The sequence below is a fragment of the Poromitra crassiceps genome (genome assembly GCF_964638095.1).
Source record: "Poromitra crassiceps genome assembly, chromosome: 2".
NCBI classification, from domain to species: domain Eukaryota; kingdom Metazoa; phylum Chordata; class Actinopteri; order Beryciformes; family Melamphaidae; genus Poromitra; species Poromitra crassiceps.
The window spans coordinates 72122368-72137001 of record NC_139624.1 but is presented as its reverse complement, the minus strand read 5'-3'; the positions used below and the strand labels follow the sequence as shown (position 1 = coordinate 72137001).

Genomic DNA, 14634 nt, shown 5'->3' with positions numbered 1-14634 from the left:
GAGAGAGAGAGAGAAGAGAGAGAGAGAGAGAGAGCAGCATAGCGCTCGGCACAGAGTGGGAGGCAGACAGACATACACTGAGCGAGCGCTGTCACTGGGGGCAAAGAACGGACAAAAGGAGAAGGGCGAGTTGCGCGTGTACAAAGGTTATATAGAGCTTATGACGTCATAAGCTCCTGCATTTTAGCACCTCGCGCACTGCTCTCTTCAATGAGGAAGTACCTTGTAGAATCTTGTAGAAAAGTGTCGATTTTAAGGCTTTGGGTTGAAAGTAATGTATAATAATTTCGGAGGCACACAATTACTAACATAAGACCCTAAATAACATAGTTAGAACGTTTTTGTGGATTTTGGTTTCCAGGGACTTTAACACATCCTGTCACAAATACTCAACACGCCCTGTCACAAATACTGAACATGTCCTGTCACAAATACTCAACTCAACACGTCCTGTCATAAATACTCAACTCAACACATAAATACTCAACTCAACACGCCCTGTCACAAATACTCAACTCAACACGTCCTGTCACAAATACTGAACACGTCCTGTCACAAATACTCAACACGTCCTGTCACAAATACTGAACACGTCCTGTCACAAATACTCAACTCAACACATCTGTCACAAATACTCAACACGCCCTGTCACAAATACTCAACACGTCCTGTCACAAATACTCAACACGCCCTGTCACAAATACTCAACACGCCCTGTCACAAATACTCAACACGTCCTGTCACAAATACTCAACACGCCCTGTCACAAATACTCAACACGCCCTGTCACAAATACTCAACACGTCCTGTCACAAATACTCAACACGCCCTGTCACAAATACTCAACTGAACACATCATGTCACAAATACTCAACACGTCCTGTCACAAATACTCAACTGAACACATCCTGTCACAAATACTCAACTGAACAAACCAGCATTTCAGCACACCCTGTCTTTGTCAGGGTTGATAGGCTACTACCGTAATTTGAATGATTTCCCATTTCCGCAGGTTTGAGCACTTTGGTATCTACGTTGTGATGTTTGGAGAGATCATGAGGACATTGGCCCGTATTATAATACTGTTCGTGTTCCTGTTGTTGGCTTTCGGTTTCACTTTCCATGCACTGATGCTCCACCGGGTAGGAGAAGAAACCAGTCATTTTAATCAAGAAATATCTTTGTCCCTAAATGAGCCCAAAATGAGAAAGATGTATGTGTGTGTGTGTGTGTGTGTGTGTGTTATTTAGTTTGTGCAGTGTACAAAAGCCTGCTCTTCTCTCGTCTGACCATGTCAATCCTGGTGAACTCCATGATCAGTTATTGATTGCTTCTAAATCCACTTAAATCATTGAGATTGACAAAGGCAGATGTAAGAGGAGAGGTTTGCAAAAGGGTTGCAACTCAATATTAAGCGAGCATTATACATAATGTAAAAAATTAGTCTGTCAAAGTAACTATTTAGATTACCCCTGTGTGCTCAGTTTATCAAAATAACGGCAATTTAGGAATCTGTCATTTTCTGAGATCTGATGTTGTCAGCTGACAGAAGCCGGCTCTCAGCTGTCAATTGTTAAACCAGCTCTGTTTACAACTTTGCAGCAAGCAGCAGCCAGGCACTTTGCAAGAGCACGCGCTGCCTGTATCACTGATACAAATCAAGTCAAAGAGGAAAAAGATGAGATCGACAATAAGAAAACAACGAAATGGGCAGTTAACAGCAACACACTGAGAGACTTCCTTGTACAAAACATACCTGGGCTCTAACATAGAAAGCTTCAGAATGGTTTTCAGTCTCCTCCGAGCGTGGCACGCCCCACTTACATGTACGTCTTATAAGACCCACAAGTTAACGTAATTTCCTGGAATGCGAGTTTAACGAGCCAGTTACATTACAGTTACATTAGTTGCATTCTTAAACATTGCCGTTTGCTTTATTTTGTATGTTACATACAATTGGCCAAATTATTAGTTAGTTTATGGTCTAGAAATTCTGCCAGGTGCAGGCACTAGGCGGCCATTTTATCCAATGATAATCTTGAGCAGCCGAGGGGACTATTTTGTCTCGCCGGTTCTCAACTCATATCCAAGGTTATGAAAACTAGATTTTGATTGCAAAATGCATGAAAATATAAATGGTCTTGTTTTGTTTCTTTGGCAAGTGACCATGGTATAAGCGGGTTAATGCACTTTGAGTTGTCCATTATCAGAAATTAATGGACTTCGCGGAATAAGGTTCACGCCTCCGCGTCGTACATTAATTTCTGATAATGGACACCTCGTCGTGCATTAACCCTTACTTAAAATTGGCATGCTTTTGTTTTTTCCTCAGAAAGAGTTTGAAACTGTGCCGCTCTCATTGGTGCAAACCTTTGTGATGATGGTCGGGGAACTGAATTACCAAAGCAACTTCCTGCAGGCCTATCTTGATGATGAGCTTCCATTTTCTTGGCTGACATACATTCTTTTTGTGAGCTTTGTTCTGATCATGCCAATACTGCTGATGAACCTAATGGTAAGACTATAAAATAAATCATATAATATAATAACCACATAATGTTTTGTTTTGTTTCCCTTTGATAGAGTATTGGGGGGGGGGTGTTGTATTACAGAGTGCATTGCCTCCAGCTATTGACTCCCTAAAGGCACCTCCACTTTTCACAGCTAAACAGACATGTGACTTTTTGTGACGTCTCCAGCCCCGGAAGAGAATTCCCCATTCATTTTCTCCATAGACATTTTGAAAAATCCTTATATAAGGAGTTTTAAGGCTGGAACCAAGCCAACCAGTGACCTACTGAATCGTGAGCGAACATAAAACATTTTACTTGGAGCAACAACAAAAAATGAAAAATAAACTAGAACGACCGCAACGCAGACTTATGCCTCCGCCATTAGTTAATTCTTGAGTACAAATCGCCATTTGAGGCAAATTGGAAGAAATTCCGTCAAGGCGCTCCTAAAATGTTGTGTTACAGAGCTTGGAAATTGGGTGTGTGAGGTCACAATGACCTTGAACTTTGACCACCAAAATGTAATCAGTTCATCCTTGAGTCCAAGTGGACGTTTGGCAAATTCGAAGAAATTCCATCAAGACATTCCTGAAATATCGCGTTGACAAGCTTGAAAATGACATTCGAGAGGTCACAGTGATCTTGACCTTTGATAACCAAAATGGAATCAGTTCATCCTTACGTCCAAGTCGATGTTTGAGCCAAATCAGAAGAAATTATATCAAGCCGTTCTTGAGATATTTGGTTAAGCAACTTGGGAATGGCGTTCGTGAGGTCACAGTGACCTTGAAGTTTGACCACCAAAATGTAATCAGTTCATCCTTGAGGCCAAGTTAATGTTTGAGGCAAATTTGATGAAATTCCGTCAAGGCATTTCTGAGATGTTGCGCTAACAAGCTTGAAAATGTAGTAGTAGTAGAAAACAAGGAGGCAATTTGTTGTACAGCACAGTACATGAGGACACAGACACATTAAAATAACATACACAACTCATAAAAATCATAAAATCATCTGTAGTGGTCAGAAATACTACAAAAATACGCAATAATACTGTGTATTAAAGTGCAAGTGTTAGCAGCCCTGCATATTTAAAGTGCATATCTGATAACAATAAAACAACAAATAAAAACTTCAGATTCCCTGAATCTCACATCTTATTTAGCTGGATGATTGACATGGGGATAAATGAATGTTTCGCTCTGTTGGTTCTGATCTTGGGGTATGTATACCTCCGACCAGAAGGGAGTAGCTGAAACTCTGCTGACAGTGGATGGGTTTTGTCTGAGCAGACCTTGTCTGCCTTCACGGTCAGCCTAGTCAAGTACAGGTGGTACAGGTCGGCCTGCCGTTGCCCCATGATTTTTCCACAGATCTTTACAATCTTTACCAATTTATTTTTGTGAGTAACTTTGAAATGTCCGTACCAGCATACAATACAATAACAAAGAATACTCTCAATAAAAGACTTATAAAAAAGAGTAAGAATTTTGTCATCAACATTAAAAAAGCTCAATTTCCTAAGGAAATACAAGCGCTGTTGGCCCTTCTTAAAGATAGCATCCACGCATTGGTCCCAAGATAATTTGTGATCTATAATAAGACCAAGATATTTATATTCTGTCACCACCTCAATCTCCTCTCCTTTGATCATGGATGGGGTGGATAGTCGAGGGTCTCGTCTAAAGTCAAAGAGAACCTCTTTAGTCTTGGCTATGTTCAGAGTCAAATGTGAAGCCTCGCACCATTTGACAAAGTCATTTAGAACTGGGCCATGTTCAACTTCATCGTGTCCCAGTAGGGTGACCACGGCGGTATCATCCGCAAATTTAATTATGTACTGTCCAGGGTAACTGCTACGACAACAATCTGTGTATAAAATATATAAAAAGGTTGACAGCACGCTGCCCTGTGGTGTGCCAATAGAGGTATAACGCACCTCTGACCTGGTACTTCCCACTCTTACCCTCTGCGATCTGCCAATAAGAAAACTCAGAATCCATGCAATTAATTTTGCGTCCATGTAGAAACGTTCCTTCAATCTGTCAGCCAGTATCAGTGGGTGGATGGTGCTGAATGCAGAGGAGAAATCTGCAAAGAGGACTGGTGCATGTGTTTTACAGCCCTCCAGATGCAGTACAGAAAGTTTAAAAGCGTTGTAATGGCATCATCTGTACCTCTTGCAGGACGATAAGCGAATTGTAGTGGGTCCAGAACCTGTTTACACTCGTCGTAAATGTGGGTTTTAATAATCTTCTCCAGGGATTTAATTACCAGAGAGGTAAGGGAAATGGGCCTGTAGTCATTAGGAGAGGATGGACGTGGGACTTTAGGAAGAGGGACCACTGTAGATGTTTTCCACAATTGTGGGACCACCTGGGTGTCCACTGAGCGTTGGAAGAGGGAGCAGAAAATACCACTCAGTTGTGGCAAAATGGCAATCGAGAGGTCACAGTGACCTTGGCCTTTGACCTTTGACCACCAAAATCTAATCAGTTCATCCTTGAGTCCAAGTCAATGTTTGAGGCAAATTTGATGAAATTCCGTCAAGGCATTCGTGAGATATCGCGTTAACAAGCTGGAAAATGGCATTTGAGAGGTCACAGTGACCTTGACCTTTGACGTTTGACCACCAAAATCTAATCAGTTCATCATTGAGTCCAAGTCGATGTTTGAGACAAGTTTGATTCAATTCCGTCAAGGCATTCCTGAGATATCGCGTTAACAAGCTTGAAAATGGCGTTCGAGAGGTCACAGTGACCTTGACCTTTGACCACCAAAATCTAATCAGATCATCCTTGAGTCTAAGTCGATGTTTGAGGCAAATTTGATGAAATTCCGTCAAGGCGTTCCTCAGATATCACGTTAACGAACATCGTACGGACGGACGTACGGACGGACAACCCGGATCCATAATGCCTCTGGCCTGGCTATCGCCGGTGGAGGCATAACAATTTTATTTAGTGAAATGTTTTATGGCCACTCACGATCCAGTAGGTCACTCATTGGCTTGGTTCCACCCTTAAAACTCGTTATATCCACCTTATTTTTGGCGGCCATTTTTGCCTGATCTGCCTGATGGGTGCTTCTTCCGGTGTGATCCTCCCAGCCTTGTTGCTGACAGCTTGACACCCGTCTGGGCGAACGATAAATATCCCTTTAAGAGTGCAGTGCATTCATGGGTAATCGCCTGCTGTGGCTAATATTAGCTGCTAGCTAGTTATGTTACATGGCAGTAAAACGCCACTGAATGACCAAATTGATATAACTTTTAACTATTTCGGGCAAAACCATTTCCATACGGACCCATCATCGTTGGTTAGTTGTTTATAACGTGGCTGGCTATATTTCTAACCTTCTTTGTATCTATTTCAATCATGAGAGACCAGAGGGTAAGGTTAAGCAGCAAGCTTTATTAGAGTATGGCATGGCGATAAGATTTATGGCATGAAACGGTATGGCACTAATTCTGATGGCGTGGCAGCATGGCGACTGATTCTTTGGCGTAGTGACTCCGTGGTAAGATGCCTCTCTTCTTGAGGTGGGAGGGCATCTGCTCGGGCTAGAATAGAGAACCGCCCCCCGTAGGGGATTCTTCAGGAGTCAATACATTGGTGGTGGACTGGGGAGGTGGGTGGGGTGAAACGCAGCTTCCAGAGAAGGGATGAGATCAGCTCAGGTGCAGCGGCCAGAGATCACTCGGCACTGACGACATTAACGGCGTCACCTAGGCAAGTGCGTCACGCGGACGTCACGCTGGGATTACTACACTTGACGTCACGCTAGGATTACACGTGATGATGAGGTCACTATGTCACTAGATTACGTGTGGTGCGAGGCAGCGTGTCTGGTCTTCATCTTGAAACTAGGTCGAGACCATCATCTCTGCACACTGAGAATACTGGGAGGCGGGCCATAGCATCTGTCGATGATTTGATTCGACAGGTCTGGGCACTGGCGTTGGTGTTGGCCAATCCTGGCGTGTTCCACCCCCAAATCGATTGTCTTCTGGTGCAAAGCGAGTGGCTTCTAGGACGAACAGGCTCTCTGAGCCTCGCGCCACTAACGTTATTTTAGAGCAGCGCGGTAAATACAATATTCCTGGAACGCGAGTTTAACGAAACAGTTACATGTCCTCTGCATTCTATATCAAATAAAGACATTACTGTTTGTTTTATTTGGTATGTTACATACTTATTGGCCAAGTTACTGTATGTTCAATTCAGCCAGGGTACAAGGGACTGAGTGTAGGCGGCCATCTTTTCAAATCAAGTAGAATACCATTTAGGAAATGGCAAGCTGCAACAATAAGTCACGTTAAACCGGACCTTGTACGCACAATTATTTTTTACAGTGGGGCATTCAAAAATAAGGTGGATAAGGATTTTTCAAAATGTCTATGAAAAAAATGAATGGGGAACTCTCTTCCGGGGCTGGAGACGTCACAGAAAGTCACGTGACTGTTGAGCTCTATGCTACTAGTTGATACGAAGTGCTTAACATAGTTAACATGGATGGTTGTTATTTTTCTCACTTTAACTGTGTTGTAGATTGGTTTAGCAGTCGGAGACATCGCTGCGGTACAAAGAGATGCTACCATGAAGAGAATGGCCATGCAGGTATGTATGGAACCATTGATAAATGAGATAAGTATGATTGAAAAAGAACATTGATTATACAATGTATGAATATATATGAAAATATAGAAGATATTGCAGCTTTTGCCCTGCTTACCAAGCACTTGCACTATCTGTCTGTCTGTCCGTCTGTCTTTCTGTCCACCCATAATGGGCAACAGAATGAGTATGAAGTCTCTGAAAAGCAAGCTTTTCAGAGACTTTTGCAAATGTCTCCTTTCTCTTTTGGTGTTTGGGTCTGGAGGCCTTTTGCTTTTTAGACGTGGAACATGGACATGTAAGATGCAAATGTGATTTCATAAAAGAAACTAGAGTGCAAACCTTTCAACAAAGTTTTGTGGCGTCACATGAATCCATTTGGAACTTAGGTGCCTTTTTGTAATTGGCTAAATCCATTACCACGCCCCCTTCTGGCCAGTGGGCGTGGAAAGTTAATCAGTTGGTCCTTGGCCCATGACCAACCTTTCTACAACCTTTCGTAGTGTTACATGAATCCGTTTGGAAGTTAGGCACCTATTTGTGATTGGGCACGCCCATTGACACGCCCCCTTTTTGACCTAACTTTTTGAGATCCTGCGGACAAACAGACCAACAAACAAACGGGGCCAAAAATATAACCTCCTGGCCAACTGTGAGGCATTAACAACAGCAGGAGGTGACAGATACAGGCTGCACAAAAAATGACAAACTCCAATCATGGTAGCCTGGTTCCAGGCTCCTGAATCACATCCTGCCCACTTTCTCACACGCACACAGACACTCAGACACACAGACACACACACACACACACACACACACACACACACACACACACACACACACACACACACACACACACACACACACACACACACACACACACACACACACACACACACACACACACACACACACACACACACAGGCTGAATAATGGAACAAAATGGCCATTCAGTCTGAATATCAGGCTAAAATCATGGCTTTAGCTCAATAATCCAATCTTTGCATAAATTCAGCCTATTGGCTACAATCAAGGGCATTTTTCTGTGAGAATCAATTCATGTGACAGATGTAGAATATAACCATTGATCCGTGTTTACATGCAGAGTGTACAACTTATAGATCCAACACAACTTGTGTCTGATCTGACCTCTGACTGAAAATGTGACTTGTTGACCTCAGATTGATCTCCACACTTCTCTGGAAGAGAAGTTGCCTTATTGGTTGATTAAACGAGTCGATAAACCCTTGATCACCATCTACCCAAACCGCAAGTGCTCCGAGGTATGTGCTACGCTTAAACAGTGCTGGTGCTGAAAAACACATGGGCCATATAGTTGGGTCATTCTGTGACTGTGGAAAGCTTAAGTTATTTTCTCTGTGGATTTGTCATCTATGAAGGTTCATAAACAAATGTAGCCCCCATGCCTCTCGCCAAAATGCGGGGAACTTTTTTGAGAGTCCTAAACCCAGAATGGCTACCACCGGCTATGTTATAAAAATTAATTAATAATAATTACCTTTGCAATGGTTTGGCCTACAATTCTGCACAATGCATGGTTTCTGGGACTTTTTGGTCCAAGGAATTCATAATAGGCCCTTTTCAGAGGAGCCATGTTGTGGTGTCAAAGCAGAGCAAACACAGGTGTAACCGATTAATGATGGTTAAATTCCATTTAGGTGTCCCAGGGGCAGGGCCACCACTAATGTGAGGGTGTATTCACACCTGTAGGTCATTTGCTTTGTTCCGATTCAGGTACTTAATTGATACAATTGTTGCATTTGTGCCTTGGTTTGTTTGTGTTCACACAGCCACAAATGAAACGGTCCAAATAGTATTGTCAAACTTCCTGGATTGGCCAGCAGACACTCTGATAGGCTAATAGCCTCTCGGGATGGACAAAATAATTCCCAGAGATTTTCCTATATGATTATAAAAATGCGTTTTGTTAGACCTACATTTTAGGCTATGTCGGGCGTCCGCTGTGCGAGGAGAGAGAGAGAGAGAGAGAGAAAGAAAGAAAGAGGAGGGATCGGGAGAGAGAGAGAGGGAGAAAGTTCTTTATTTATTTATTAATGTATGCTATGTAGCCTATGTAAGCCTATGTATTTATTTAGCCTATTTAGGCTATCGGGAATTTGGAGATAGAAGATCAAAGACCCTCGCAAATTCTGCTATTAGGCTACTATCACGGAGATGAGGATTAGCCGAGACATAGGCTATATGAACACCTGTCCTGTCAGGAATAAAATATTAACAAATAATTTAATAATAACGGACATTTCGAGGAAGACATGCAATCAGTCTGATTGTCTGATTGAACCAGACAATCTTATCACAAAGAAGGCTGGCTCTGATTACCACGACTTGTTTTCATTTATTGAATGGAGACCAGAGAGAGCGAAAGAGAGGGAGAGAGAGGGAGGGAGAGAGGGAGCCAGCAGCACCCGCTGCGCAGCAGCACACCGCACACAATTTACAGGCAAAATCCGTAGAGATTCAACACATTAACGTTGCTTCCCATGGTCTGAGGTAAGTTGATTGAGTTCAAACTGCTGTTGTGATGATCCAAAAATCCCCCAAAGTTTATCGATGCAAGTCACAAGTCGCCAAAACAGGATCTGAAAGATGTTGTTTTTAAACGATAAAAATGTTCGTTCTTCAGGCCATTACGCACAGCGCAGCTGACTACGGCAGCTGGTTTATCCAAAAATGCGCACCGTTTACTGCTGTTGTGGCGGATCGAGGTCGGCTCACGTTCTCACCACAAACGAACCGCACCAGAGTTCGTTTAAAGCGGACCGAGACCACCCTTTCTTGGCGATCTCGGTCCGCTTGTTTTGTCCCGCATCTGAGTGCGATTGCTGTGTTCACACTCCCCCAAACGAACCGCACCAAGGGGGAAAATGCTCTCTGTTTCGGAACAACTGCTCCAAACGAGATAGGTGTGAATACACCCTGAGTGATTACACCTGTGTATAGCTTGTTTTCAGGTGACGTCACATCCAGAGGCGAGACCATTGACTTGTTTGTAAACAACGTGATCATAGAGACACTGCATGAAACAGGCCACGCCCATCAGGGGGGAAAGCTCTCTGTTCACTCCCACACACCTAGGGATGGGCATTTCTAGCAAAAACACTATTCGAAATTCGCAGGCTAAAGTCGACTTTTAATCGAAATTCGAAAATAAAAATAAAAATGTAAAAAAAATTAAAAATGTTTTTTTTTTTTGTTTTTTTTTGTGAAATGTTGCATTGTCTCCCCTGATTCTAAGTATAGTCAAATCGCTTGTTTTGAGCAAGTAAAACAATTTTTATAAGCATTTTAAGCAAGGTTTATGGAAAAATGAATGGCAGATGAAATCCCATGAAGAGGGAGAGGTTGCTTATAAAAATTGTTTTACTTGCTCAAACCAAGCGATTCGACTATACTTAGAATCAGGGGAGAGACAATGCAACATTTCACTCACAAAAAAATAAAATAAAAATACAATAAACAAATTTCGACTTTCAATAATAAAAAATCGACCTTGATAATAACGATTATTCGAAAATTCGAAATTCGATGCCCATCCCTACACACACCAGCGTCATATTCCTTGAATTAAACATAGCTAAAAGCTGTTGTGTGGTGGGCTGCGCAGATAACAAATGTAAAAAATCGCCAGTTAAGGTTTTTTTGTACTCCCGAGCAAAACAAGGAAGCCATTGAGAATTGGCGAGAAGAAAAATGTGGATCTAGCTCTAAATGGTAAATGGCCTGCCTGCATTTATATAGCGCTTTTATCCAAAGCGCTTTACAGTCAGTAGGTACATTCACCCATTCACACACCGATGGCAGCTGGTTACCACGCAGGGTGCTGGCACACCAACGGGAGCAATTTGGGGTTCAGGGTCTTACCCAAGGACGCTTCGACATGCAGACTGGAGGAGCCGGGAATCGAACCACCAACCTCTTTTATCCAAAGCGATTAGTGGACGACCCGCTCTACCTCCTGAGCTACAGCCGCCCGAAGCTGTCAAGGAAGTAAGTTGGAGTGTTCAACATCTGTATATACGATCTTTGTGTGCAACACCCGACCATGCACGCGACATAGGAGCACGCCAGGATTGGACGGGAGTTTGTGTTTTCACCCGTTTTGGCCGTGGTTTCTGAATGATGACGCGCTCCGCAGTGTCTCTATGCTGGAGGGCAACCAGCAGCAGGCTACATAGCGATAGGAAAGTACTAGCACTAGCAAAGTCGGACAAGTTGCTAGAAAAATCGCTTCACTTTATTGTATATATGGATCATAGCCTGTTTTGCAATCTTCTGGCGATACCTGCAGCGTGGAGCGGCATCAAACCCTCTCACTTTCCTCCATAGTAGCTCAAAGGTAATCTGATTATCTACTATGTCAATAAAAGTGAATCTGAATTAGTGACCATGGGGGCCCTTTACACGAGGACAGTTTCTGAAAGAAACAACACAATAGCGTTTCCTTCACACCTTCTCCCTGTTTACATGACCGCTGTTGAATTTTTAAAACGCCGTAATGTACATGGAGGGTCGCTAGGTGGCAGTGTGATCACCTTATTCTTTGCCCATACAAGGACGCTTACTGCATGACGTAATTTCGCTTTAAACGCGGAAGTAGAGTACACTTTCCGCAGACATTTAGACTTGCCAAAAAGCTTTTTTCAAGCTAAAAAAACCCCCAAACTGTTAAAGTTTTAATATTTGTCGGGTGAGAATGTAACATATATGTGACCAGTTTATCAGAATAACGCCTATTGGAAATCTTTAACGAGCAGCGAGGACCGGGAGCGCTGACTGTGATCTGTCACCCTACTGCTACTGGCAATGAGAAAACACTGTCGACGTGCTTTTGTAACTAACGTTAAATGCCGACCGGGTACAGCCATCGGCTCCTCGCAGCAGTAACGTTATGAACATGTAACTGAAGTTGGCCGCAGTGTAGCTTAATTCTGAATGTTGCCAAACTTAATTCATACTGACGTTTTATTTGGTTGCCAACTCGCGCACGGCATCGCGTGTGTCGCCTGTGCAGGCACGTCAGAGTTTCTGAAATGTGCTGTTCCAAAGTGATTACCGTAAATTCCGGACTATAAGCCGCGGCTTTTTTCCCGTTTTTTGGCCCCTGCGGCTTATATAACGGTGCGTCTTATCTATGGATTTTTTCAGAAAAAAAAAAAAAAAAAAAAAATCTCTCTTTTTTAGCACTCTTTCTAACTATAAATCCACTTCTGTTTTAATTTCCTCTCTTGCCCTCTTTTCACCACACCGCGGACACTGTGTGCACTGTAAAAATAAACAACGGTGGTGTTGTGTTATGTTGTTTTGTTGAAATGTTGTAATACGGTAAATGGGAGCTTCCTCAAACAGCCATCTCTTCCCGACAATCCCCTCTGTGCGTGACCACTTACATATGGTAATTACGGTAAGCAAACGGCCACTCGGGCAACAACTCCCTCCCCCGACTACCAGGAGAAAATCACAAACTTCGGCGAATTCACACAAAGGAAGATCAAGGAATATTCACAACAAGACGAGCAGTAGAAGCAACACTCTCACTTACCATGGGGAAGGTACGCAGAAATTCACACGAGGCAGCTTCCAAGTTGAAAGCAGTCAATCTCGCATTAAAAGAGAGCAGCCGCCGATCAAACAGAGCAGCCGCGCGTAACCTGGGCAAAAGGGACTGTCCGTCCGGGGGAGAACTACTGAACAACTCCCTCCCGACTATCAGGAGAAAATCACAAACTTCGGCGAATTCACACAAAGGAAGATCACGGAATATTATAGGAGTGTGAAAACATCCACAATTACCAACGGGTTCCAAAACGCTGGACTGCTGCGGGATGAAGAGGATGACGCCACGGGGACTGCCCCCTAGTCCGATACCTCACGAGTCCGATACCTCACGAGTCCGACACCTCATGGTTTTGGGTTAGGGTCTGGGGGAGGTTAGGTTTAGGCGTGGGGGTGGGAGAGGTTAGGTTTTGGGTTAGGGTCTGGGGGATGTTAGGTTTAGGCGTGGGGGTGGGAGAGGTTAGGTTTTGGGTTAGGGTCTGGGGGAAGTTAGCCTCTTTTTTCGGACTCGTGAGGTGTCGGACTCGTGAGGTATCGGACTTGTGCCATGGCACCTGAAGGAGAGAGGAGAGTGGTTGACGAAGCCACCCTGAACCTGTTCGTTTCCGACACTGAAGATGAGGACTTTGGTGGTTTCAGTACGCAGGAAGAAGAGGAAGACGAGGATTAGTGACTTGACTTCTCTGGTTACAGGTTTGCTGCACATATACGGTAGCCTATTGTTGTGTGATTTTGTCTGGGGATTAGTGACCTGACTTTTGTTTTGTTTTGTTGAAATGTTAATAAATGGGAGCTTCCCCAAACAGCGATCTCTTTCCCGACATTCCTCTCTGTGCACGAACCCTTTCATATGGTAATTAAACATCAAAACACCCGCGGCTTATAGTCCGGTGCGGCTTATAGAAGAAAAAAATAGTCAATTTTGGTCCCGCGGCTTATACACCGGTGCGTCTTATAGTCCGGAATTTACGGTACATGGAGCGCTCAGCGGGAAGCGTATCAAACAATTTCACTCTGGAGGGTGGTTTTAAAATGTGTCGTTTCCTAAGCGCGAATTCGCCGTCGCCGTCTAAAAGGGAGGCACTAACGATAAAATAATTCCGCGTTTCCATAGGAAACCGTCCTCGTGTAAAGTGCCCCTTAGTGAAGGTTTGTTTCTTCCACAAACATTGACCTTTTTTGCATCTGAGATGACCTCTGTGTACTTACATGTTGTTTTCCTGTTGATAACTCAACTCAGCATGTGCAGAGCTTTCATTAGAGTCAAATATGAAGGCTCTATGACGACTATGAAGAATTGACAAAACGGTAGCCATCTTGGTCAAAAGGTCAAAAGTAGGTCAAATCATCGAAACAACATCAATAATGAATTCCTTGGACCAGAAAGTCCCAGAAACCCTGTACTGTGCAGCATTGTAGGCCAAACAATTGAAAAAATAATTTCCAACATACGTAGCCAAAGGTAGCTATTCTGGATTTAGGGCTCTTTATCGCGTGAGGCATGGAGGCTACAGTAAGTTTGTTATTATTTATTTGTTCTAAATTAACCTTTAAAGATGACAAATCTACTGAGAAACTAACTTACGCTTTCCACAGTCACAGAATTGCTGGAGATGACCCAACTAATATCTCATAGGCTGTGTCTTTGTAACTTATTTTACATATTCCATTCAGATTCAGACTCCACTCAATTTAATTTCTAATCCTGTAATACCACTTTAAATTGACAATATACCTATTTTAAGACATTGTTCTGGGCTGAGGAGACAAATGAATTCCGGACCCGTCTGCAGCCCCACAACTCACACAACTCCACTCCAATATACAATGAGCTCCAGAAGCAGAAGTACAGGTACAGTAAAGCTTGCAAATGACCCTGGTGTACTTATTAATCACATGATGAGATTTGACA

The 14634-nt window shown here is 43.2% G+C and overlaps 1 protein-coding gene across 1 annotated transcript in view; it reads left to right on the top strand.

Annotated features, from left to right (window-relative positions):
• Positions 1 to 14634, top strand: part of trpa1b (transient receptor potential cation channel, subfamily A, member 1b) — a gene marked incomplete at both ends in the record, with an annotated part of 58723 nt that overhangs the window by 43397 nt on the left and 692 nt on the right. The window contains 5 exons of the mRNA XM_083662971.1: positions 1013 to 1142; positions 2333 to 2515; positions 7061 to 7129; positions 8309 to 8410; positions 14468 to 14574. Coding sequence (XP_083519097.1) covers positions 1013 to 1142; positions 2333 to 2515; positions 7061 to 7129; positions 8309 to 8410; positions 14468 to 14574 — 591 coding nt within the window. The remainder of the gene's footprint in view (positions 1 to 1012; positions 1143 to 2332; positions 2516 to 7060; positions 7130 to 8308; positions 8411 to 14467; positions 14575 to 14634) is intronic.